This window comes from Puma concolor, chromosome D2 (assembly GCF_028749965.1).
Source record: "Puma concolor isolate L17-30 chromosome D2, mPumCon1.1.hap2, whole genome shotgun sequence".
NCBI lineage: Eukaryota > Metazoa > Chordata > Mammalia > Carnivora > Felidae > Puma > Puma concolor.
In genome coordinates, this window is record NC_141677.1 from 18,674,461 (window position 1) to 18,694,460 (window position 20,000).

Sequence of the window (20,000 nt, forward strand, 5' to 3'; positions counted from 1 at the left end):
TTAAATGGTTACTTATTTTGAGAGAGAGAGAGAGAGTGTGTGTGTGAGTGAGGGAGGGGTGGAGACAGAGAGAGAGAGAGTGAGGGAGGGGCAGAGAGAGAGAATCACAAGCGGGCTCCAGCTGTGAGCTCAGAACCTGATGTGGGGCTCGATCCCACGAGTCGTGAGGTCATGACCTGAGCCAAAATCGAGTCGGACACTTAACCGACTGAGCCACCCCGGCGCCCTCTTAGGTAAGGTTTTAAAAAACAGCTATATTGGGGCGCCTGGGTGGCGCAGTCGGTTAAGCGTCCGACTTCAGCCAGGTCACGATCTCGCGGTCCGTGAGTTCGAGCCCCGCGTCGGGCTCTGGGCTGATGGCTCAGAGCCTGGAGCCTGTTTCCGATTCTGTGTCTCCCTCTCTCTCTGCCCCTCCCCCATTCACGCTCTGTCTCTCTCTGTCCCCAAAATAAATAAACATTGAAAAAAAAAATTAAAAAAAAAAAAAAACAGCCATATTGAAGCATACCATAAAATTCACCAGTTTTAAATGTACTTTTCAGCGACCTTTAGGAAATTTACTATTGCTCAACTGTCACATGGTCCAATTTTAGAACATTTCTATCACCCCAGATTCCCTTAGACACACTTGTAGCTTTTCTCCTCCCCACCTCTAGTCCCAGGCCATCACCACTGTAATTTCTATCTGTCTGGATTTGCCTTTCTGGACATTTGAGATCAATGGAGTCCTACAGTTTGTAGAATTTTGGGTTTGGCTTCTTTCACTTGGCAGAATGTTTTCAAGGTTCATCCCGGTTGTGTCACGTATCAATACTTTTTTTTTTTTTTTTTATTCCTGAGAGTTTGTGTTTTCCTAATAAAATTGTGTTCCTTTTCTTTTTAACGTTTTTCTTTCTTCAGAATCCCAAAATCCTTCTCCTAGACGAAGCAACCAGGTGAGGATATCTTAATCGTATGTGTGATTGTATAAGCCACATTCTTCCTTTACCAAATATGACTCGTTACCTCCAAGTGATACAGCTGAAAAATGCTGTTTTCCCCCCTTCCACTTTAAAGTGCCCGCATGTGACTTAACGAGGCCAGTGGACAGGCTGAGTCGTAAGTTGAGTGTTCTAGTCTCAACCTAGACGCGTTTGTGATGAGCCCCGAGTCACTCTACTCAGCAGCAGTCCCGCAAGTTGTGTGGAAATCAAGGGTTCCGAGCTTCCTTTGTAGTATCTTTACACTATAAGAGGTAGATAGTAAACCCAAGAGGTTGTCATTTTGATCGCAGTGGAAGTTCACTGCCGGTTCAGGACAGCTGTGTGTCCAACAGGAAGCACGTAAATACGCAGTATGGGTGGCACTGACAGCTTTGCTTTCTCATGTGGGTTTCCTGTTTAAGTGCCCTGGATGCTGAAAATGAGTACCTTGTGCAAGAAGCTCTGGACCGACTCATGGAAGGTAGGACGGTGTTGATTATTGCCCACCGTCTGTCCACCATTAAGAATGCTAATACGGTGGCTGTTCTTGACCAAGGAAAGATCACAGAACGTGGGAGACATGAAGAACTTCTTTCAAAACCCAACGGGATATACAGAAGATTAATGAACAAGCAAAGTTGAGTCCGCATAAAGAAGTAGTTACCGATGAAGTGAACGCGAGAGACTTTAGAGCGAAACATGGTCACAGGAATAAACGAACTTAGAGAGGATGTGAAATCTGGGCGTCACACTGCAAGTTATCTTCAGTATGCCTGTTTTTTCCCAGGGTGGGTAAAATATTGTTTTGAGATGCACCTGTTCTCAAGACCTTTTTATTCAGAGTTTTAATCATGGTAACTTTCTAAATGTCTCTAGCACTGAGATTATTTTCAGGTGTTTTACTTTCTTTTATCTTGGAATACTTTAGTTAATATAACGTGGCACCTCATTTGTTTTTTCTTACCTGCCATTACAGATTGAAACTATTGTCACATGACAATTTTTAAAAGGGGATTTTAAATAAAAGGCTTAATTATTTTAGGTGAGTTTTCCAATCACTGTGTAATCCTCTCGGTAGTATTCTACCTCCTTTGTGTCTAATTTTACTAGAAGATGAATATCTTCCCTTTTTTTTTAATTCTGGTAATCTCATGAAGTGAACCTCACATACAGACCTACAGAAATCGTAAACATCACGTGACAAGATGGGAACGTTTACATTCCATACTTCCTGTATTTTCAGAGGTATGAGAGTTTAGGAATATGTGTTCCTCTGGGATGAGACTGTTTGAATGTGTGTGGCTTTCAAAATCCTTAGCATGCGAAAGCCTGACGAGTTTTAAAAAGGGTTAAGAAGCCCATCCTTTGAATAAGAAAACTTCTATTTTCATTATTCACGCATTTGTTACTGTGGGAAGTGAGGCATGAACTGCCAGGTATTATTAAGAGGTAAAAATGAATTCTACATTGAAGTCACCCCAAGGCATGTATTTTGACAATTATCTTTAAAAAATGTATAATTCCTCACCAAATGTTACTTTTCATCATTAAATACATTTGAAATTTCACTCAATGAGGCAAAAGCCTAAATAATTTTCAGCCTTAAAACATTTGAAGAAAGCTTAGTTCTTTCTATTCTGTACAACGTCATGAAACGTTAAGAACTTGTCACTCCTAAAAAGAGGACAATAGTCATTTTTATTTATGGTTATAGTTTTATGCACCCAAATGCCTCGGAACTCATAAAGCAATGCTGAGAGCCGTTAGATTTGCCATATTTCAAACCAGTGCTGTTAATTTGCTGTTGCCTCAAGAAAAAGTGGTTTTTTTTTTTACATTGATGATGCCAGAATCTAAGAAATAACTATGTTGATGTAATGAAAATAGAGGTTTTCCCTTGTTCTACATATTTATAGTTCACTGATTATACTGGAAGGAGAAATCACTACTTCATGATAAGCACAGAGTATTAGATTTCATTCTACATAAAGGAGTTTATTATTGAATAAAGTGAACTCAGTGAATGAACGAACTCCATGTTCTTTGAATTAGGAAGCAGTACATCTGTGACAATCATTTTCACAACCTTTACTTGCATTCTGTATACAATTTGCTGTTATGGTGTGGTTCTCAGAAAGCTGACAAAACACAACGACAAGGGTGGATCTCTTTGTGCCATAGAAGTATTGACAAAATTGAATTTGATCATTACATTTTATTCTCTAATACAAAAATGTTCAATTGTGTCTTTAGGGAACATTTTATATCCTGGATTAAAATTTATAGTGAACTTTATCTGTGTCTGTCACTTCTTATAGAACTTTATTACATTCAGTTTCTCACTAGAATTTGGCTTTGGAGATTCAGAAATAAGGAAAAAACTGACATTACAAATAAAGTAAGTAGTAATTACAAGTTCCCTTCATTTCCTCCTTACCTAAGATTGTTACTGTCTTTTTTATTTTCTATTTATAAACTGTTAGAAGGTGAGGGAGGGATAGTAAAGTATCCCCCAAACTGAGACAGCATTGAAAGACTGGAAAACGAAGCAGGTGACTCCATTCAGTTTACACACGGTTTTATTCAAGGTAACTTACTGATGGGGGTTCGGGTGGACGACCATCCAGGCAGCTGCACAAATATTCTCCGCAAAGTTGACACCTTAGTCTAGAGATTTTATAGGGCACTATAGGGAGATCAAAGGGCTTGCATGCACCTGACCGCGAACCTGTAGTTAGATCTCGTGGCACCATCCAGGCGTCGCGCAGGGGAAAGACTATGTCATCTCTACAAGATTTATGGGAGGCCAAAGCAAGCCTCCGTCCCTCCCAGCCTTGGCGGTCATTTCTAAGGTATGTATGTTAATCTCCAAGGGGCCCGGAACACAAGGGAGGTCATGGAGCAAACATGGACAAGATGGAGGGCTAAAGGTGGAATCAGTATTGTCCGTAGTCCCACAGGAACATTGTAATTAGTTGCTTCCGTGCAAGAAATAAGTATCCCCTGCCCCTACCACAGACAAGGAACTGTGCTATGGAGTGGACAGATTAGCACCTGCCCTCAAGGGGCTTCTGTTCAGAAGGAGGGATGAGGCAGATAAAAATTAATTACAAGAAGATAGCTAAATATCACAGAGGTGTCGCTGCCCTTGCCATGGTTCCTACCACTTTGTTTCCTGAGTGTTTGCACGAGTTACCACGTTTGATACTTTGACAGTCCTATAATTTAAAGAAATACCTATCATCCCCTTTTCACAGAAGAGGAAATAAGACTAGGCAAGTTGTAATTCATTCAGCGTTGATGCCGTATACAAGAAAAAATTAGAGAAATAGCCGGATCGTGGCGGGGGGGGGGGGGGAGGGAACCTTCAATATCATGCTGAAAATCTTAGTTTTCATCCTACATGTATGGAGAGCCATTGAAGGATGTGTATATTCATAGGGGAAATTTAGAAAATAAGCAAAAAAGGACATTTTAATCACCTGAAATTTTACATGTGAAGATAAGATTTCACGTTAATGAGCTTAACATTTTGTTGTCCGCCCTCCCAGGCTCATCTCTATGTGCAAGGCCTTCTCTGACCGCGGACCTGACTGCTTCTCAGGGAATAATCACAAGCTAAATAAACCATTATAGGCTAAACCCTTGCAAATAGCTTTATAAATTAGGGCTCTATTTTGGGAAATCCATTCTATTCCATAAAAATGCCCAAGTGGCTAGAAAATAAAACAAACGTAAATGTTATAAAACATTAAGTATATTAATGAAAGGAGTATAGGACAACTACCTTGTAAATGTTCCTTTGGGGGTGTTCTCCGTGATTTATACATCTGAGGCATCATGGTAATCTATTCATTCAACTCATTCAAGAAACATTGATCATCCTCTATTTTGTTAGGTCCTATGCTAATAAAGGACCAGTGCCTCCCTCCTGAAACTAACCTGTGGGTCACCAAAGTGCAGCCTGCTGCCTGATTTGTACGGCCTGCAAACTAAGGACGGTTTTTACAGTTTTAAATGGTTTTTAAAAAATCAAGAAAAATATCTCATAACACATCAAAGTTCTCTGAAGTTCAAACTTCGGTGTCCATAAACAGAGTTTTATTGGACCACAGCCAACTTGTGAGCAGTTGCAACAGACCGTACGGCCTGCAAGCAGGTGCTCTCTGGCCCTTGACAGTTTGCTGACTGCAGAACTAATGGAAACAATATGCGTGCTTCCCCGCTCGAAGGACTTTGAAAGCTGCAACGAAATTTAGCATTATCTCAAAAAAGTTCCACTGGCATTAGAGGGCAATTAAATGAATACCTTGGACACTGGCTGGGGCACGGATGATTTCCATGATGAGTTCTCCATTGTTTCCCTGCCTTTCCATTTTAATATTGTCACCATTATGTTGGTGATAATGGAAGTCTAACAATTCCGCCACAGTCACGGGATGTAGTTCTGGCTACTATCCTCTTGTTCATTGCAGTGATTACTACCACATAAATCAAAGTTTGGTCTTAACTGAAAGGGCAGTACTTTAGGAAGGGTGTACAGAAGGGAGGCACGTGTTGAGGTTGAGCATCTCACATTTGTACTTATATGTCTATACTTAGGAGGTACTTTATCTCAGTTAAAAAAAAATGGGCTCTATTGGACATACTATTTTTTGACCAATCTGCTTTTTAAAATTTGATACTTTCCGGGGCGCCTGGGTGGCTCAGTCGGTTGGGCGTCCGACTTCGGCTCAGGTCACGATCTCGCGGTCCGTGGGTTCGAGCCCCGCGTCGGGCTCTGGGCTGATGGCTCAGAGCCTGGAGCCTGCTTCCGATTCTGTGTCTCCCTCTCTCTCTGCCCCTCCCCCGTTCATGCTCTGTGTCTCTCTGTCTCAAAAATAAATAAACGTTAAAAAAAAAATTTTAAATTTGATACTTTCCTATATCCTTTAAGTATTCATTACACATATCTACATGTAGTCTTTTTAACCATATAGAATTCTATAATGCGAATATACTATAAATCTATCATCGGGTATCCTTCTATATTCCTTGCTATTATAAACAATACTATCTTTGTTATGATTTGTTTTGTTCAGATAAACTTCTAAAACTTCAGATAAATTTCTAATTGCCAAATTTAAGGAGCACATACAAGTTATAAGGCTTTTTGATTGATTGTCTGCTTAAAAGACTGTACTAACTTATAAAAATCTCACCAGAAGTGTATACATCAGCGCCTCTTCCCCCCGCAGCCTTTCAACATGAGCTCTTTTCATTTTTTAAAACCTTCCAGCTAATTCAACTGACAAATAATACTGATGGGTGGTTTGATTTACATCTCTTAATAATTACTAGTGAAGTTGAAGACCTTTTCATTGTTTGTGGTCATTTGTAGTCTTTGACTTAATGCTAGCTCATGCCCTTCGTACATTTCCATCTTTTCCTATTGGGGTAGCTTGCTTTCTCTTACTGATTTTCTTAAGGAGTATTATTTATTGGAAATGCTGGTTTTCAGCTTGTTTGCCCTCACTATGTTTGTGTTTTTTGACATCCACAAATATAGTCATATCTATATTATCTAATTCTCACAAGTGAGTACTATTCGTAATCTAATAAAGGCTCAAAAAGGTGACACAGATAGCAAATAGCAGAGGTGAGATTTGAAGCAAGTCCCATTGGATTCGAGTCTATGCACTCAATTACTACACCAGTCGTTATCAAAATGTCCCCAGACAGCAGCATCACCAACACCTGGAAACTTGTTAGAAATGTAAACACGCAAGCCTTAGCCCAGACGTAGGACTCAGACGCTGTGGGTGGGCAGCAATGCGGCTTAACAAGCCCTCCAGGTGATGAAGCACCCTTGAGTGTGAGAGCCACTGCACTACGCTATCCCCTTCTTCTTGATTTCCCCGTAGGAGAGACTATACTATTTAAAATGAGGCCCAAAGTAAGGAAATGAATTTTTTTTTTAAATTAGGAAATGGCAGCCACTAGGAAAATGTCGCATCCTCGGTAGTGATAAAGAAGCACTCCGCTGCCCCAAGGCATAGTCCTGAGTATCTACTGTTTCACTCGCGGTCCCCACCATACACTGCGGGAGGCTGACATCCATGGACTGTACTCAGGAGCCACAGTGTACCAGCCTGTTGCAGTGGCGGGAAGTGTGAAGAATGACTCTAGGGTAGCGCTCTTATTTTTGACTTGGGTGATCGGCCAATTTTACCAAGTAGGGCAGAGGTGGTAGGAGAGGGGTCCAAAAGGAAAACAAGAATTTAGCAGGTGTATTGTGAGGAGTCTGCAGGACATGCAGGGCAAAGTGTTAGGAGCCCGCAGTTTTTGACCAAGATCCGGGATAGAGGTGGACTTGGGGTGTTACTAGCGTGGATGAGACAGTGCGGGGCTGAAAGGGGAATGACAAACCTAGAGACCAACAAATACAACGCTAAGGGTGAAACCAGTGACAGCTTTTCGGTTTTTCTCCCTTCTCAGCGACGCACACTTTCCAGTTCCCCAAGAGGCTCAGAAAGGACCAGCGTGCAGAGAGGCTTTGCCTTCAGGCTGCTAGCGGGCCAGCCCCACCCACCGGAGTCGAGAAGGGCACCTGGCTTTCCAGTTTCACTTCTCCGGAGGCTAGAGACACCCGCCAGCTGCCTAGAACTCTCCACACTAGTCACCGCTGTGATCACGCCTCGCGGCGGGACACTACCCTCTGACGTCATTACGGCGCGCCCCCTTCCAAACCGCCCCCACCACGCCCCGCGCCTCGGCGCGCCCCTTTGACGTCTAACCGCGCGCTTTTCCCCGCCACCTCGACCACGCCCCGCGGCTCGGCGCCGTGCTTTTACGTCATCAGCGCGCGCCCTCCCGCTCCCGGGTGTTCAAGCTCCGAGCGCGAGCGGAGTTTCAGCCCCACGCCTCTCCTTTCCGTCATGTTCCCGGCCGTCTCCTCTCCGCGGACACCGGGGCCCGGGACTCGAAGGGGCCCGCTGGCCGGAGTCGGGCCGGGCTCCACGCCCCGGGCGACAAGCAGGAAAGGTCTATCCCTGGGGTCTGCAGTCAGCTCCCCGGCGCTCTTTTCGCCGGTCGGCCGGCGTAGCTCGCTGAGCTCGCGGTAGGTGATCGTCCCCGGTTGGGTCTGGTGAACAATAGGCTTACGGGCTTCAGTGGGCCTGATGGGGTAGTGTCTCCAGACGCCTTCGGAACGCGGAGGAGGGGGCGGGGAGGTAGTGCCAAGGCTGGGGGAACTAGACCTTCGCCATCTTTGCGAGTAGTTACTTCAGCCTCAGTTTAATTCATCTCTTAAGCCTTCACTTTGCACTTTTCATGGAATTACCTCTGTGTAGAAGTGAACAAATTGGATTTCAGTCAGTGGTTACCTGCCTCCTTACTACCCCCGTCTTCCATTGTAAGTCAGTCATGATTCATTTGGTGAAATGGCAATAATAGGCGACCTGAGCCTGCTTCTCTTAAGGCCAAATGAATCAATACGAAAACCCTCGACAACGGTGGGAATGAGGATCTCCAATTCTGGAAGGTCATGTTATGCCTAACATAGTTACTGCCATTAATATCTGCTGACTGATAATTACATGACTTTTAGCAAGAGAAGTTATCTTTGTAGCTAAATTAATAGGGGAAAGTCTTTCCTAGCAGTGAGATAAGAATAGTAGTTTTGTTCCCAAATAAAAGTGTGGCACATCAGTCCACATCATTCCTTAAACCATACTCTGCATCCCGCTTTCATAATTAATCTAGAACTTTAGAAGGTAACATGTTTCTGAGCAGTTTCCTCCGAATTCATCTACGAAAAAAGAATTTTCCTTTGCAAGAAAAGTGTAATATTGGGTCTTGAACTTATAGTTAAAATTTATCTATAGATGCTTGCAATACTTTAAAGGAGAAATGATTTTTAATTTTTTTTTTAAATTTTTTTAACGTTTTATTTACTTTTGAGACAGGGAGAGAGAGAGCATGAACAGGGGAGGGTCAGAGAGAGGGAGACACAGAATCGGAAACAGGTTCCAGGCTCTGAGCTGTCAGCACAGAGCCTGACGCGGGGCTCGAACTCACGGACCGCGAGATCATGACCTGAGCCGAAGTCGGCCGCTTAACCGACTGAGCCACCCAGGCGTCCCAATTTTTAATTTTTTTAAAGTTTATTTTACTTACTTTGAGAGAGAGTGTGCACAGGAGGGGCAGAGAGAGAGAGAATCCCAAGGCTCCACACTGTCATCTCGGAGCCCGATGTGGGGCTCAAACTCACCAACCGTGAGATCATGACCTGAGCAGAAAAGAGGATTCGGTTGTTTAACCCACTGAGCCACCCGGGTGCTCCAAGGAGACATGATTTTTAAAGAATTCACTGCATCTTTGACTTTTACGTCTCGAAAGTGCTCTTCAAAGTGGTGATCTTGTCAGTGTTTTTTTTACTACCTTTGAGAAAAGTAAAGCTGTACTTTATTTAATGCGTTTTGTTTCAAATCTCTTTTTACCTTCCAGTGATCATTTAAAGAAAAATCTTTGTTGTAATACTCTCAAGAAGCAAAGCTCACTTAATCCTCATGATAAGAGATGGAATAAATTTTATACTGGTGACTTTACATTATTTTTTGAATGTTGACAAGGTGAAAAGATCTAATTTCTACACTGTATCTGCTATTAAAGAACAGGTAACAGCAGATACTCATGACCCTATTTAATTTCTTAGTTATAGAAATCTGGTAGATTTCATGTAATCCTAGAGCTGATGAGGGCCAAATGGGTGAAGGGGAGCGAGAGGTACAGGCTTCCAGTTAGGAAATGGGTAAATAATGGTGATGAAAAGTACAGCCTAGGGAATATAGTTAACAGTACTGTAATAGGGTTGCGTGGTGACAGATGGTAACTGTCCTTGTGAGCATGGCATAGAGTTTCAAATCACCATGTTGTACATCTGAAACTAAAGTAACGCTGTGTGTCAGTTATACTTCAATTAAAACAAATTCTAGGGGCACCTGGGTGGCTTAGGTGGTTAAGCATCTGACTTCGGCTCAGGTCACGATCTCATGGTCTGTGAGTTTAAGCCCTGCGTCAGGCTCTGTGCTGACAGCTCAGAGCTTGGAACCTGGTTTGGATTCTGTGTCTCCCTCTCTCTCCGCCCTCCCCCACTTGTGCTCTGTCTCTCTCTCTCTCTCTCAAAAATAAATAAACATTAAAAAAAAAATTCCAGAGCTGATGAGAGCTAAAAGATAATCTAATCCAATGTTTGTAAAACTTTTTGGCCACAGTGTAGGATAAATTCTAGTTTATATTCTATTTTATTTTTCAGAAATGTTAATTGAGACCCTCACAATGACCCACAATTTGGAAAATGCTGATCTAGTCCAACCTTTGTATTACATAGCGAAGGATAGAGTTATATAGAGTTTAAGTGAACGGAGCACGCATCTGATTACTAGAGCATAAGAGTCAGAAGCCAAATTTTCCTATATCCTGTCAGTCTTTTTTTAATGTAAAATATATTTACACAGTACACATGAGCCAGAGTTTTCTTTTACTGCTACAGCTCATTTGTTTTCTTGTTTATCGAAGATGTTTTCTTTACATGAAAATAGTACATAAAAGTAAGCATAACGGAAAATTTTAAATATGATGCAAGTTGTATGGTCTCTTTTCTTTAGAGGAACACCTACACGAATACTGCCACACCACTGTGTAACTGAGTCTATGAACTATGATGTGAAAACATTTGGATCTTCTCTCCCTGTTAAAGTAATGGAAGCCCTAACGTTGGCTGAAGGTGAGTGTCATTTCCATTTGCCTATATTAGCAATTCAAAATGAAGCCTGTCCCTGGGTCCGAGATTGAAATTTGTGCTTTTTCTGGTATATACCTTCACTTAATGGGGTAGAAACAGGTAACATTTGGTTTTCCATGAATTGCAAAATATAATAAATTTGAGAAGCAGAATGAGTCCATTTATAGCACAGATTACTTCTTCAATGGTCGTAAACACTGCATATGCAAAACTCAGTCCAATTTCAAAATCTGATTGCGAGTGTGAAGCTTAGCTTAAAAGACCACTCCGTCATGTTATGAGTATGGGTATAATAACGTTATTATAAGATCAAGTCTTACCTCCATTTCTGGATCCTTTGTAGTATCCCAGAGGCTATATGTACACATTTATGTTATCAGTGTAAAGTACCTTCAGGAGATTCTGTTGGCAGAGAATTAGAGTGGGAGTTTGGAAGATGCAGTCACGCAAGCGTCAGAAGGGCAACAGTAAGGGTAAGGGGTTGGGTGACTGGCAGAACAAAGTTCACAGCATCCTCCATGATCTGCCCAAGTCATTTTTATTTATGATTCAATTCTAGATTTCTGTGATTTTTTTGGAACAGTGTTTTTCAAACTGTCTGTAGTGACTGAAATCAGTTTAGTGGTTCATGGCCAGCACTTAAAAAAATTGAAAGCAAAGCATCAGAGTGCATTTTATGTCATAATGTTACATAAGTTTGGTGTGTTTTACTTAAATTACATGTGAATGCATCATGATGTAAAATGTATTTCATATCGTGAATGATGGTCAAATAAGTTTAAAGTACTCCATTCTAGAAGGAATATTTCTCATCAACTTGAACTACGTATCTTGCCTGTGAGTCCTTGGGAACCCAGGTACAGAGGTTTTCAGACAACTAAACTTCCACTGTAACCTCCATCGTGTACTTTTCTTGTTTTAATTATATATAGCATGTATTATATTTTTCTTTAGTCCTCTAAAAATTTCAGCTCAAATAGTATTTAAGCCTTTTAACATACTCCTGGTTCATGCCACCAGACTGTTAATAACAAATAGTACACAGCCTCAGAGGAGAGAGTCCCTCGAAATCAGGATGTGTAAACTTAAGGGTGTGTAAACTTGAAGAACTTTTCCGAATATGGAAACCTACCAAGTGCTGTGTGTTAAGTCAGGGACCTCACAGGTTTACCAGTAGAGTATTTGGAGCTGCTATATTGCTTTCGGGAAATGAAAATATTGAACAGATACTCTAATTCAGCAAAAGCCCACACTTAGCCTAGGCATGATTTAGTATTTTAGCTTATAGATTATTAATGCCTTTTATTTTGCCCTTCTACCCTGCTTTAGGCAAAGAGCAGAGCTCAAATTAATTAAGTTTCCAGGGCTAACACACTTAACTGAAGTTTACCACCACCAGTGCTTATGACAGCAATTTACTAATTTAGTTTTGTCACTTACTATGGAATGCAACCCTTGATGTCTATGTATAATAAAGTGATTTATCAAACTTTTAAAGAAGGTATTTGAAAGTCATGTTCTTTTGAAGGAATAATTTTTTCTTGAAATTCTTTATATATTTAATGAGAGAGATTATTATTTGCATTACTGTATCAAAATAAAATTATGAATGTTACTAAATATTGTAGAAAGTAAGATACTTGTTTATGGCCAATATTAAAAGATAGTAAACCTAAGGCCAAAATATACCTTTGCCTTCAGATACATTTCTAAAAGTGGTTATCAAAGTTAAATGGCTCTCTTGTTTTGGATATTAATAACTCTAACTCTTGAATTACACAAGGGCATTTTTTTGATATGAATGAATCTTTTTTATCTGTGGTAATTACTTTTTTTTTTTTTTAATAAAGAATGTATCCATAAAGAAGATCTTGGTATAAGGAATTTTAACAGTTTTTCTTTTCTGTTTCTTTTTTTTTTTTGTTACAGTTTTTCTTACTCGTTCTTTGAGGTTAAATATGTAAGTTATGTACTTTTTTTTTTTAGTTGATGATCAGCTGACTGTTCACATAGATGAAGGTGGATGGGCTTGTCTGGTCTGCAAAGAGAAACTCATTATTTGGAAGATTGCTCTGTCACCTATTACTAAGGTAATGGCTCTTGAGAGAGCTAGAAGGAGAAGAGGAAAGGATTACCAGTTGGCTCTTAATTTTTACTCTAAATTTTTAGAGTTGTTGGAGGACACAATCTGAATTTACTCATTAGATTTGCATTTTCGTAGTGGTATGAATTACAGAGCATACATTCACATTTTTATGTTGGGAAAAAAAGTTTCTCCCCTTTCATAATTTTAAATAGGATCCACGTTATTAAAATTTTTAGTGAGTGTTAGGAATGCCATACCGGTCTGCCTAATGAAGTTTAAGAATAAATGCTGCCCACATTAGCTAATGAACTGAGCTTATTTCTTTTTTTAATTTTTTTCTTTTGAGAGAGAGAGTGAGGGAGAATCTTAAGCAGGCTCCATGCTGAGTGCGGAGCTCAATCCCACGTGATTGATGCTGGGCTCAATCCCATGACCCTGGTGTCATGATCTGCGCTGATATCAAGAGTCCGATGCCTAACTGACTGAGCCCTCCAGGCGCCCCTGAGGTTATATATTTCTAAGATAGGACTATGATTCACTGAATCTACTAAATGGTGTTTAATGGGAAAAAAATGATACCAATTTTAGCAATTGCTAGTTTAACTTTCAGTTGTCGGTTTCTCACATGGGGTTATCATTTGCATTTCTAGGAACTTATCCTCAGCAACCTATTTTCCTGTCTGTTCCAGATGAGGCATACTCTCTTGCAACCACTCACTGGTCACTGTTACTGGGCCATTGTTCTGTTGGACCTGGGGATTCTTGCTTACTTAAACTCTTCATGTCTGCTGGCCTCTGTACTTCTGCCTAGAAGATAGTATTTGTAGTTAAGAGCATAGGTGAGGGAAAGTTCTGGGGGCCATGAAGAGTTAGCAGAAGGAGCCTGATAATTTGGCTGAGGCTAAGAAATATTTTCTAGACACCTTGGTATAATTAATTGCTCTGTAGTCATGCTGATTTTAGATGTCAAATAAATCAAGACTAGACTGGGAAAATTCCATAGGAAGCCTACATACTTCTTTAAGGGAAGTATGACTTCTCTTAAGTCTTGCAGAGGTTTTTTAGTCTAGAAAGATACTGGGCTAGTTGAAGTTCAGAGTTTGGTCTAGCTCTTAAGTTTTTCTGATTCTATATCTCTTAAAATATCTTGCTTTAAAATGACCGAAGGGCCTGACGAAAACCTGATCAAAAAGATGTGAGAAAAAAAGTACGTTTGTAGAATGGTATTTCCAGCAATGACTCAGATTCTGAAATGTACAGGGAAGGGAAATCGTGAAGTCGGGGTGCATATGCAAAGAATCGGATTTGATGTGAAAGATTTTTTTTTTTGTTTGGGTTTTTTCTTTAGTTATCTGTTTGCAAAGAGCTTCAGCTGCCACCAAGTGACTTCCACTGGACTGCTGACTTGGTGGCTCTCTCTTATTCTGCTACCTCAGGTGAAGCACATTCTACTCAGGTAGGTGACTTAAATGCTTGATATATGTGTGTGTGTGTGTGTGTGTATTTTTTTTTTTTAATTTAAATAAGGGAAGTTGTAACATTGGAGGAATTATCCAATCAACATTATCCAAGTTGATTCAGTGACAAAACTGTAAAGCTACAGGAATCAAGATACTAGTATTGGCAAAGAGGTAGACACCTAAGGGCACTGAACAGAATAGAGAGTGCAGATACAGATCAACAAAGAGGTGCCCCTTTGGTCTTTAACAGAGCTGCAGTAGCAATTCAGTGAAGTCAGGGTAGTCTTTGCAGTAAATGGTGCTGGGACCATTGGGCATCCTTATGCAAAAAACAAAACAAAAAAACACCTCATACCGTATACAAAGGTTAACTCAAAATGGATCATAGGTCTAGATGTAAAATGTTTAGAAGAAAACAGGAGAAAATCATCATGACGTGGCGTTAGACAAAGAGTTTTGGGAAATCACCGAAAGCATGATTCATAAAAGAAAAAAATAGATAAGTCGGACTTCATCAAAATTAGAAACTTGGTGTCAGAGACACTGACAAGAAAATGAAGAGACAAGCTACAGACTGGGAGAGAATCTTTCCAAGTTATATATCCAACAGAGGACTTATATCTAGAATGTAAAACAAACTCTGAAAGCTTAATAAGAAAACAACCCAATTTAAGAACAGGGTACAGGACTTGAACAGACACTTTATCAAAGAGGATGTAAGGATGTCACAGAGATGTTCACGTCATTAGTCATTAGAGAAATGCAAATCAAAACTAGAGTGAGGTATCACAGTACTACCTATTACAGTGGCTGAAATACAAAGTACTTGAACTGGCAAGTGCTGACAAGGATGTAGAGCAACTGGAAATTGTACGTTGCTGGTGGGAATGCAAAATGGTACAGCTACTTGACTTTCACTTTGTAGTAGTTAAAATACACTTGCTGTTTTGACCCAACAATTCCATTCTTGGCTGTTTACCTCAGAGAAATTAAAACTTAACGTTTACACGAAAAACAGTACATGAATGTTACAGTATTCATATCACATTATTTATGATAGCCAAAGGTGGGAACAACCCAAATGTCCTTTAGCGAGTGAATGAATAAACGAATGGTTTCATCCATAGAATGGAATAGTACTCAGCAGTAAAAAGGAATGAACTCTTGATACAAGTGACAACCTGGATGTATCTCAGAGACATGCTGAGTGAGATCAACTAGTGCTTAAAGGCTACAGTCTGTATGGTTTCATTTGCTGGACATTCTCAGAAAGATGAAACTATGATGGTGGAAATAGTGGTTGCCAGGGTTAGGATAGGGGAAAGGTCTGATCATAAAGGGATAGATAGCACTAGGGAGTTTTGGGTGTTAATGGAACTGTGCTGTATTCTTATTGTGGTGGTAGTTACATGGATCTTTGCGTGTGTTAAAATTTATAGAACTGCACAACAAAAGGAAAAGAAAGTCAATTTTATAGTGTGATAATTTTTAAAATACAAAAAAAGAGGTGTTTTTTTTTCCCCCTAATTTCTATTAAATAATAAATTGCCCTGTTTTCTTTTTATCAGTGTCACCAAATTGCTAGCTTTAGGGTCCTTCTTTTTACGGTGATTGCTCAGTGTTATGATCTTGTTTCAAGGCTGTTGCTGTCATGGTTGCCACCAGAGAAGGATCCATCCGCTATTGGCCAAGCCTTGCCAGTGAAGACATCTACACAGAGACCTTCGTGGATTTAGGAGGTGATAAGACTTACAGTTTCCTAACAGCAGTGCAGGTATACAATAGATATTCTTTTATATTTATTGGAAAGCTGTAATTTGACTTGGAAGTGAGATGTGAACAACTAAAAATACAGGGTTTTGAATAGACCATACAGGCCAGAGAGGAATTCAGGAGCCAAGAGAAGAATGTAAGGGTCTAGGATTTGAACAGTTGGACAAAGGAAAGCCCTTCTCCTAGGACTCTGAAATACCAGTATCGGATAGTAGCCAGCGGTATTCATTTCTTTCAGAAATATTTTCTGATGGTGACTTTGAAGCCCTTAGACGTTATGAAGTCTGGTTTGCTAAAATACACTCTGTAGGTCGACCAAAGAATAAAATGTGGTACTTGATTTGTTGAACCTGTAATGTGATGAACCTGTAATTTAAAAATCAGAATTCAGGGGCGCCTGGGTGGCACAGTCGGTTAAGCGTCCGACTTCAGCCAGGTCACGATCTCGCGGTCCGTGAGTTCGAGCCCCGCATCGGGCTCTGGGCTGATGGCTCAGAGCCTGGAGCCTGTTTCCGATTCTGTGTCTCCCTCTCTCTCTGCCCCTCGCCCGTTCATGCTCTGTCTCTCTCTGTCCCAAAAATAAATAAACGTTGAAAAAAAAAATTAAAAAAAAAATAAATAAAAATCAGAATTCAGACACTCAATGAAAAAAACAGAATTGCAACTGAAGGTTTCCTATGTAGAATTAGTAGTATTATGTGAATGGATTCATAAGTAAATCATTTTAATAAAGTTTTCTTTTTTTATTCTTTTAAATCTGTTTTAAGGGAGATGCTAGATCATTTATCTCTGTATCAAAGCATTTTTTGTTAATGTTCTTCATCTTAGTTATAGAAGCTTACTTAACGAATTTCACAATATTTGTTCATAGGGAGAAAGTTTTATTTTGTCCTCATCGGGAAGCCAGCTGATTCGACTGATACCTGAAAGTTTAGGAAAGATTCATCAACATATCCTGCCTCAAGGACAAGGCATGCTTTCAGGAATTGGTCGGAAGGTTTCTTCTCTTTTGGGAATTTTATCTCCAAGTACTGATCTCATCGTAAGTTGATGAAATGACGTTGTTTTATGAGCCTTTTCTTCATGAAATCATTAAGTTGGAAGTTTCCTATGAAGTTGATAATTGCCTCCGTATGAACACTAGTGTATATGAAATAAAACCTTTGATCTTTTCAATGATGCATATTTATTGTGATCAAATGAGATGCCATACTAACCCTCTCACACTACAACTAATGTTCTTAAATAAATCGTATGGATTCTTTTGAATCTTCGAATTAAAACTGTTTTGTAAAATTATAAATGTGCTTAAGGACCAGTTTTGCTTTTTAGACTTAACCAAAAGTGTGTTCACTCCCATTACTGCAGCTGTTTGTGTGGATGACTCAAATCTGGGTCTGTTGGTTGGGCTTGTGCCTCAGGCTCTGGACTAGTGAAGGGAGGCAGATGGGAGCTCACATTTATGGAGCATGTACCCTCTGCTGGGTGCTCTGTATTTGTTATCTCAAGTAACAATTACAATCACCTATGATGTAGAGAGCTTTCTCCCCAGTTTGCCAATGAGAATACGGCCTCAGGGATGTCATGTAAACTGCCTGAGGTTATGGAACGACTCCGTGCCCAGGCACATTAGAATGGAAAGCACGTTTTCTTTCTACTGTGCTCTTTCCTTCTAATTTCAGGTTGCTCTCATCACCTGCTTTCTTGATGCTCTTTGAACCTAAAACCTGACCTGTCTGAAAACAAATGGCCCATATTCCTTTTTCTCTCCCATTTTCTACACCAAAAGTGTATATAAAACTTACTTCTCTTGGGGCGCCTGGGTGGCGCAGTCGGTTAAGCGTCCGACTTCAGCCAGGTCACGATCTCGCGGTCCGTGAGCTCGAGCCCCGCGTAGGGCTCTGGGCTGATGGCTCGGAGCCTGGAGCCTGCTTCCGATTCTGTGTCTCCCTCTCTCTCTGCCCCTCCCCCGTTCATGCTCTGTCTCTCTCTGTCCCAAAAATAAATAAAAAACATTAAAAAATAAAAATAAAAAAAAAATAAAACTTCTCTTTTGACCTGTTTATTTCTGTCCATGACCCTGTTTTTTCAGTGACCCAAGTATAAACCTTGATTGTGTGTGTGTGTGTCTCTGTCTCCTTCTTACTTACCAGATACTGTAGATTTGATTTCTGTCATGTCTCATTTTCATCCCTGTCTTCTGCTTCCATTGTTATGCCCTAATCTATACTCTTGCTAAATTTCCCCTAAGCTCTTGGTGCCAGTTCCGTTCACTCACCATCAGCCTCCTTACCCATTAGTGGCCAGAATCATGGTGACAAGAGAAACAGAGAAAATTAGGGCTTCAGCTCAAAACAGTCATGTGCCCACCTTAAAAAAAAAAAACACGTCTGTACTTCATAACCAAGTGTATACTTGAAAAGGCAAAATAATCTGCCTACATGTAACTAACTATACACATCCCTGCCACATTCACTTTCCTGTAACACAGCTCTTGAGTTCAAAAGCCATTGAGAATATCTCCCTTGCTTACTAGGTTTACAAACTCATATAACCGACTCTCTGCCATGTGTCCCTCATGTTTCATTTGAGCATTATTTCTACTTGTAACATTGAGCATTATTTCCAATGTAACAGGACTACTGGTTGCTCTTTGAAAGACCTTATAACTTTCCTAACTCCCAACTATGCTCTTTGTGGGCTGTCTGCTTTTATATTTCTGCCTATGAAAATCTGACCTGGCTTTCAAGGTCCATTTTAGGATCACTCCTTTCTTTGAATCCTAAATGAAGAATTCTGCTTAGAATACTCACAAAATATATAAAATTTAGATTTCAGAAAAATAGTTCATTAACATTAGAACTAAAAAAAAATCTATAAACTTAACCTTTTTCTTCTCTCCATACAGCTTTCAAGTGTCCTTTGGGATAGAGACAGAGCAAGTTTTTATAGCCTGACAAGTTCAAACATCAGTAAATGGGAATTAGATGATTCTTCAGAAAAACAAGCACATAGTTGGGATATAAACAGAGCTCTGAAGGAAAACATTACTGATGCTATTTGGGTAAGGAACAATAATATTCATTTCTGTAATTCACATTTATGGTTATATGAGAATGCTAGTTTCTCTCATTTAGATGACATTGCAATGCACTGTTTTTAGCCATCAGATAAACAGAGAGGGCGCATTCAATCTCTAGAAATGGTGGAACTCACTGATTTACCTAATAATTTTTAAAATGCATCCATTATTTTTATTTATTTAATAACTATTTGAACCGTAGTTCAAATTATTTTAGTAGGTGCTGGGAATACAAAGTTGAAAAGAAATCCTTACACTCCAGGAACTTACGTTATTGATGTTTTCACGTAGGGATCTGAGAGTAACTACGAAGCTATTAAAGAAGGGGTCAACATTCGGTATTTGGATTTGAAGCAGAACTGGTAAGCAGTTAGTTTGTCTCATAAAGAATATAGATTGTTGTTTGGGAAAATAATGTTTATTATAAAATGATGAGCAGTCTTGCTATTTGTTCTTCTAATGCTAATCCTTTCATACTGTTATACCTCACTCAATGATTTTATGTTCTTTGTCTAGAGACGCTGGTTCATTTGACAAATGTAGGCAGTTCTCAGCCTTCAGCTGTGTATTCTTATATTACTTGCCTGCCCTAGTTCAAGACTCATCTTTCCTGCTCTCATGGCTGGAGCTTCTCTTTCTTCGTGCTAAGAAATGCCCTCCCTGCTGCTGTGGGTGCTCCGTGCTGTCCTCCTTCTCTTCTCAGTGGAGATACCAGGCATACTTGTCCACATCTTTTGCTTTAGTAAGCCTGTGTTTGTGGCTGTATTGGAGAAAGGAAGGTGGGGTGAGGTTTTGTCTTGGCAATACACGTTAGAACTCAGAGTTTATAGTCCCAGTGAATTTCCTCTTAGAA

The 20,000-nt window shown here is 40.1% G+C and overlaps 2 protein-coding genes across 3 annotated transcripts in view; both read left to right on the forward strand.

Annotated features, from left to right (window-relative positions):
* Window positions 1-3,257, forward strand: part of ABCB10 (ATP binding cassette subfamily B member 10) — a 34,685-nt gene extending 31,428 nt beyond the window's left edge. For both annotated transcript variants that reach the window (XM_086679714.1, XM_086679713.1), the window contains exons 12-13: window positions 901-935; window positions 1,385-3,257. In XM_086679714.1, the coding sequence (XP_086535840.1) occupies window positions 901-935; window positions 1,385-1,604 (255 nt within the window). In that variant the 3' untranslated portion in view covers window positions 1,605-3,257. The remainder of the gene's footprint in view (window positions 1-900; window positions 936-1,384) is intronic.
* A 4,544-nt stretch (window positions 3,258-7,801) lies between these two features.
* The window catches only part of NUP133 (nucleoporin 133), a 57,860-nt gene continuing 45,661 nt past the window's right edge, over window positions 7,802-20,000 (forward strand). The window contains exons 1-8 of the mRNA XM_086679715.1: window positions 7,802-8,061; window positions 10,610-10,728; window positions 12,733-12,836; window positions 14,181-14,288; window positions 15,932-16,066; window positions 16,937-17,107; window positions 18,974-19,129; window positions 19,439-19,509. Of these exons, the coding sequence (XP_086535841.1) occupies window positions 7,880-8,061; window positions 10,610-10,728; window positions 12,733-12,836; window positions 14,181-14,288; window positions 15,932-16,066; window positions 16,937-17,107; window positions 18,974-19,129; window positions 19,439-19,509 (1,046 nt within the window). The 5' untranslated portion in view covers window positions 7,802-7,879. The remainder of the gene's footprint in view (window positions 8,062-10,609; window positions 10,729-12,732; window positions 12,837-14,180; window positions 14,289-15,931; window positions 16,067-16,936; window positions 17,108-18,973; window positions 19,130-19,438; window positions 19,510-20,000) is intronic.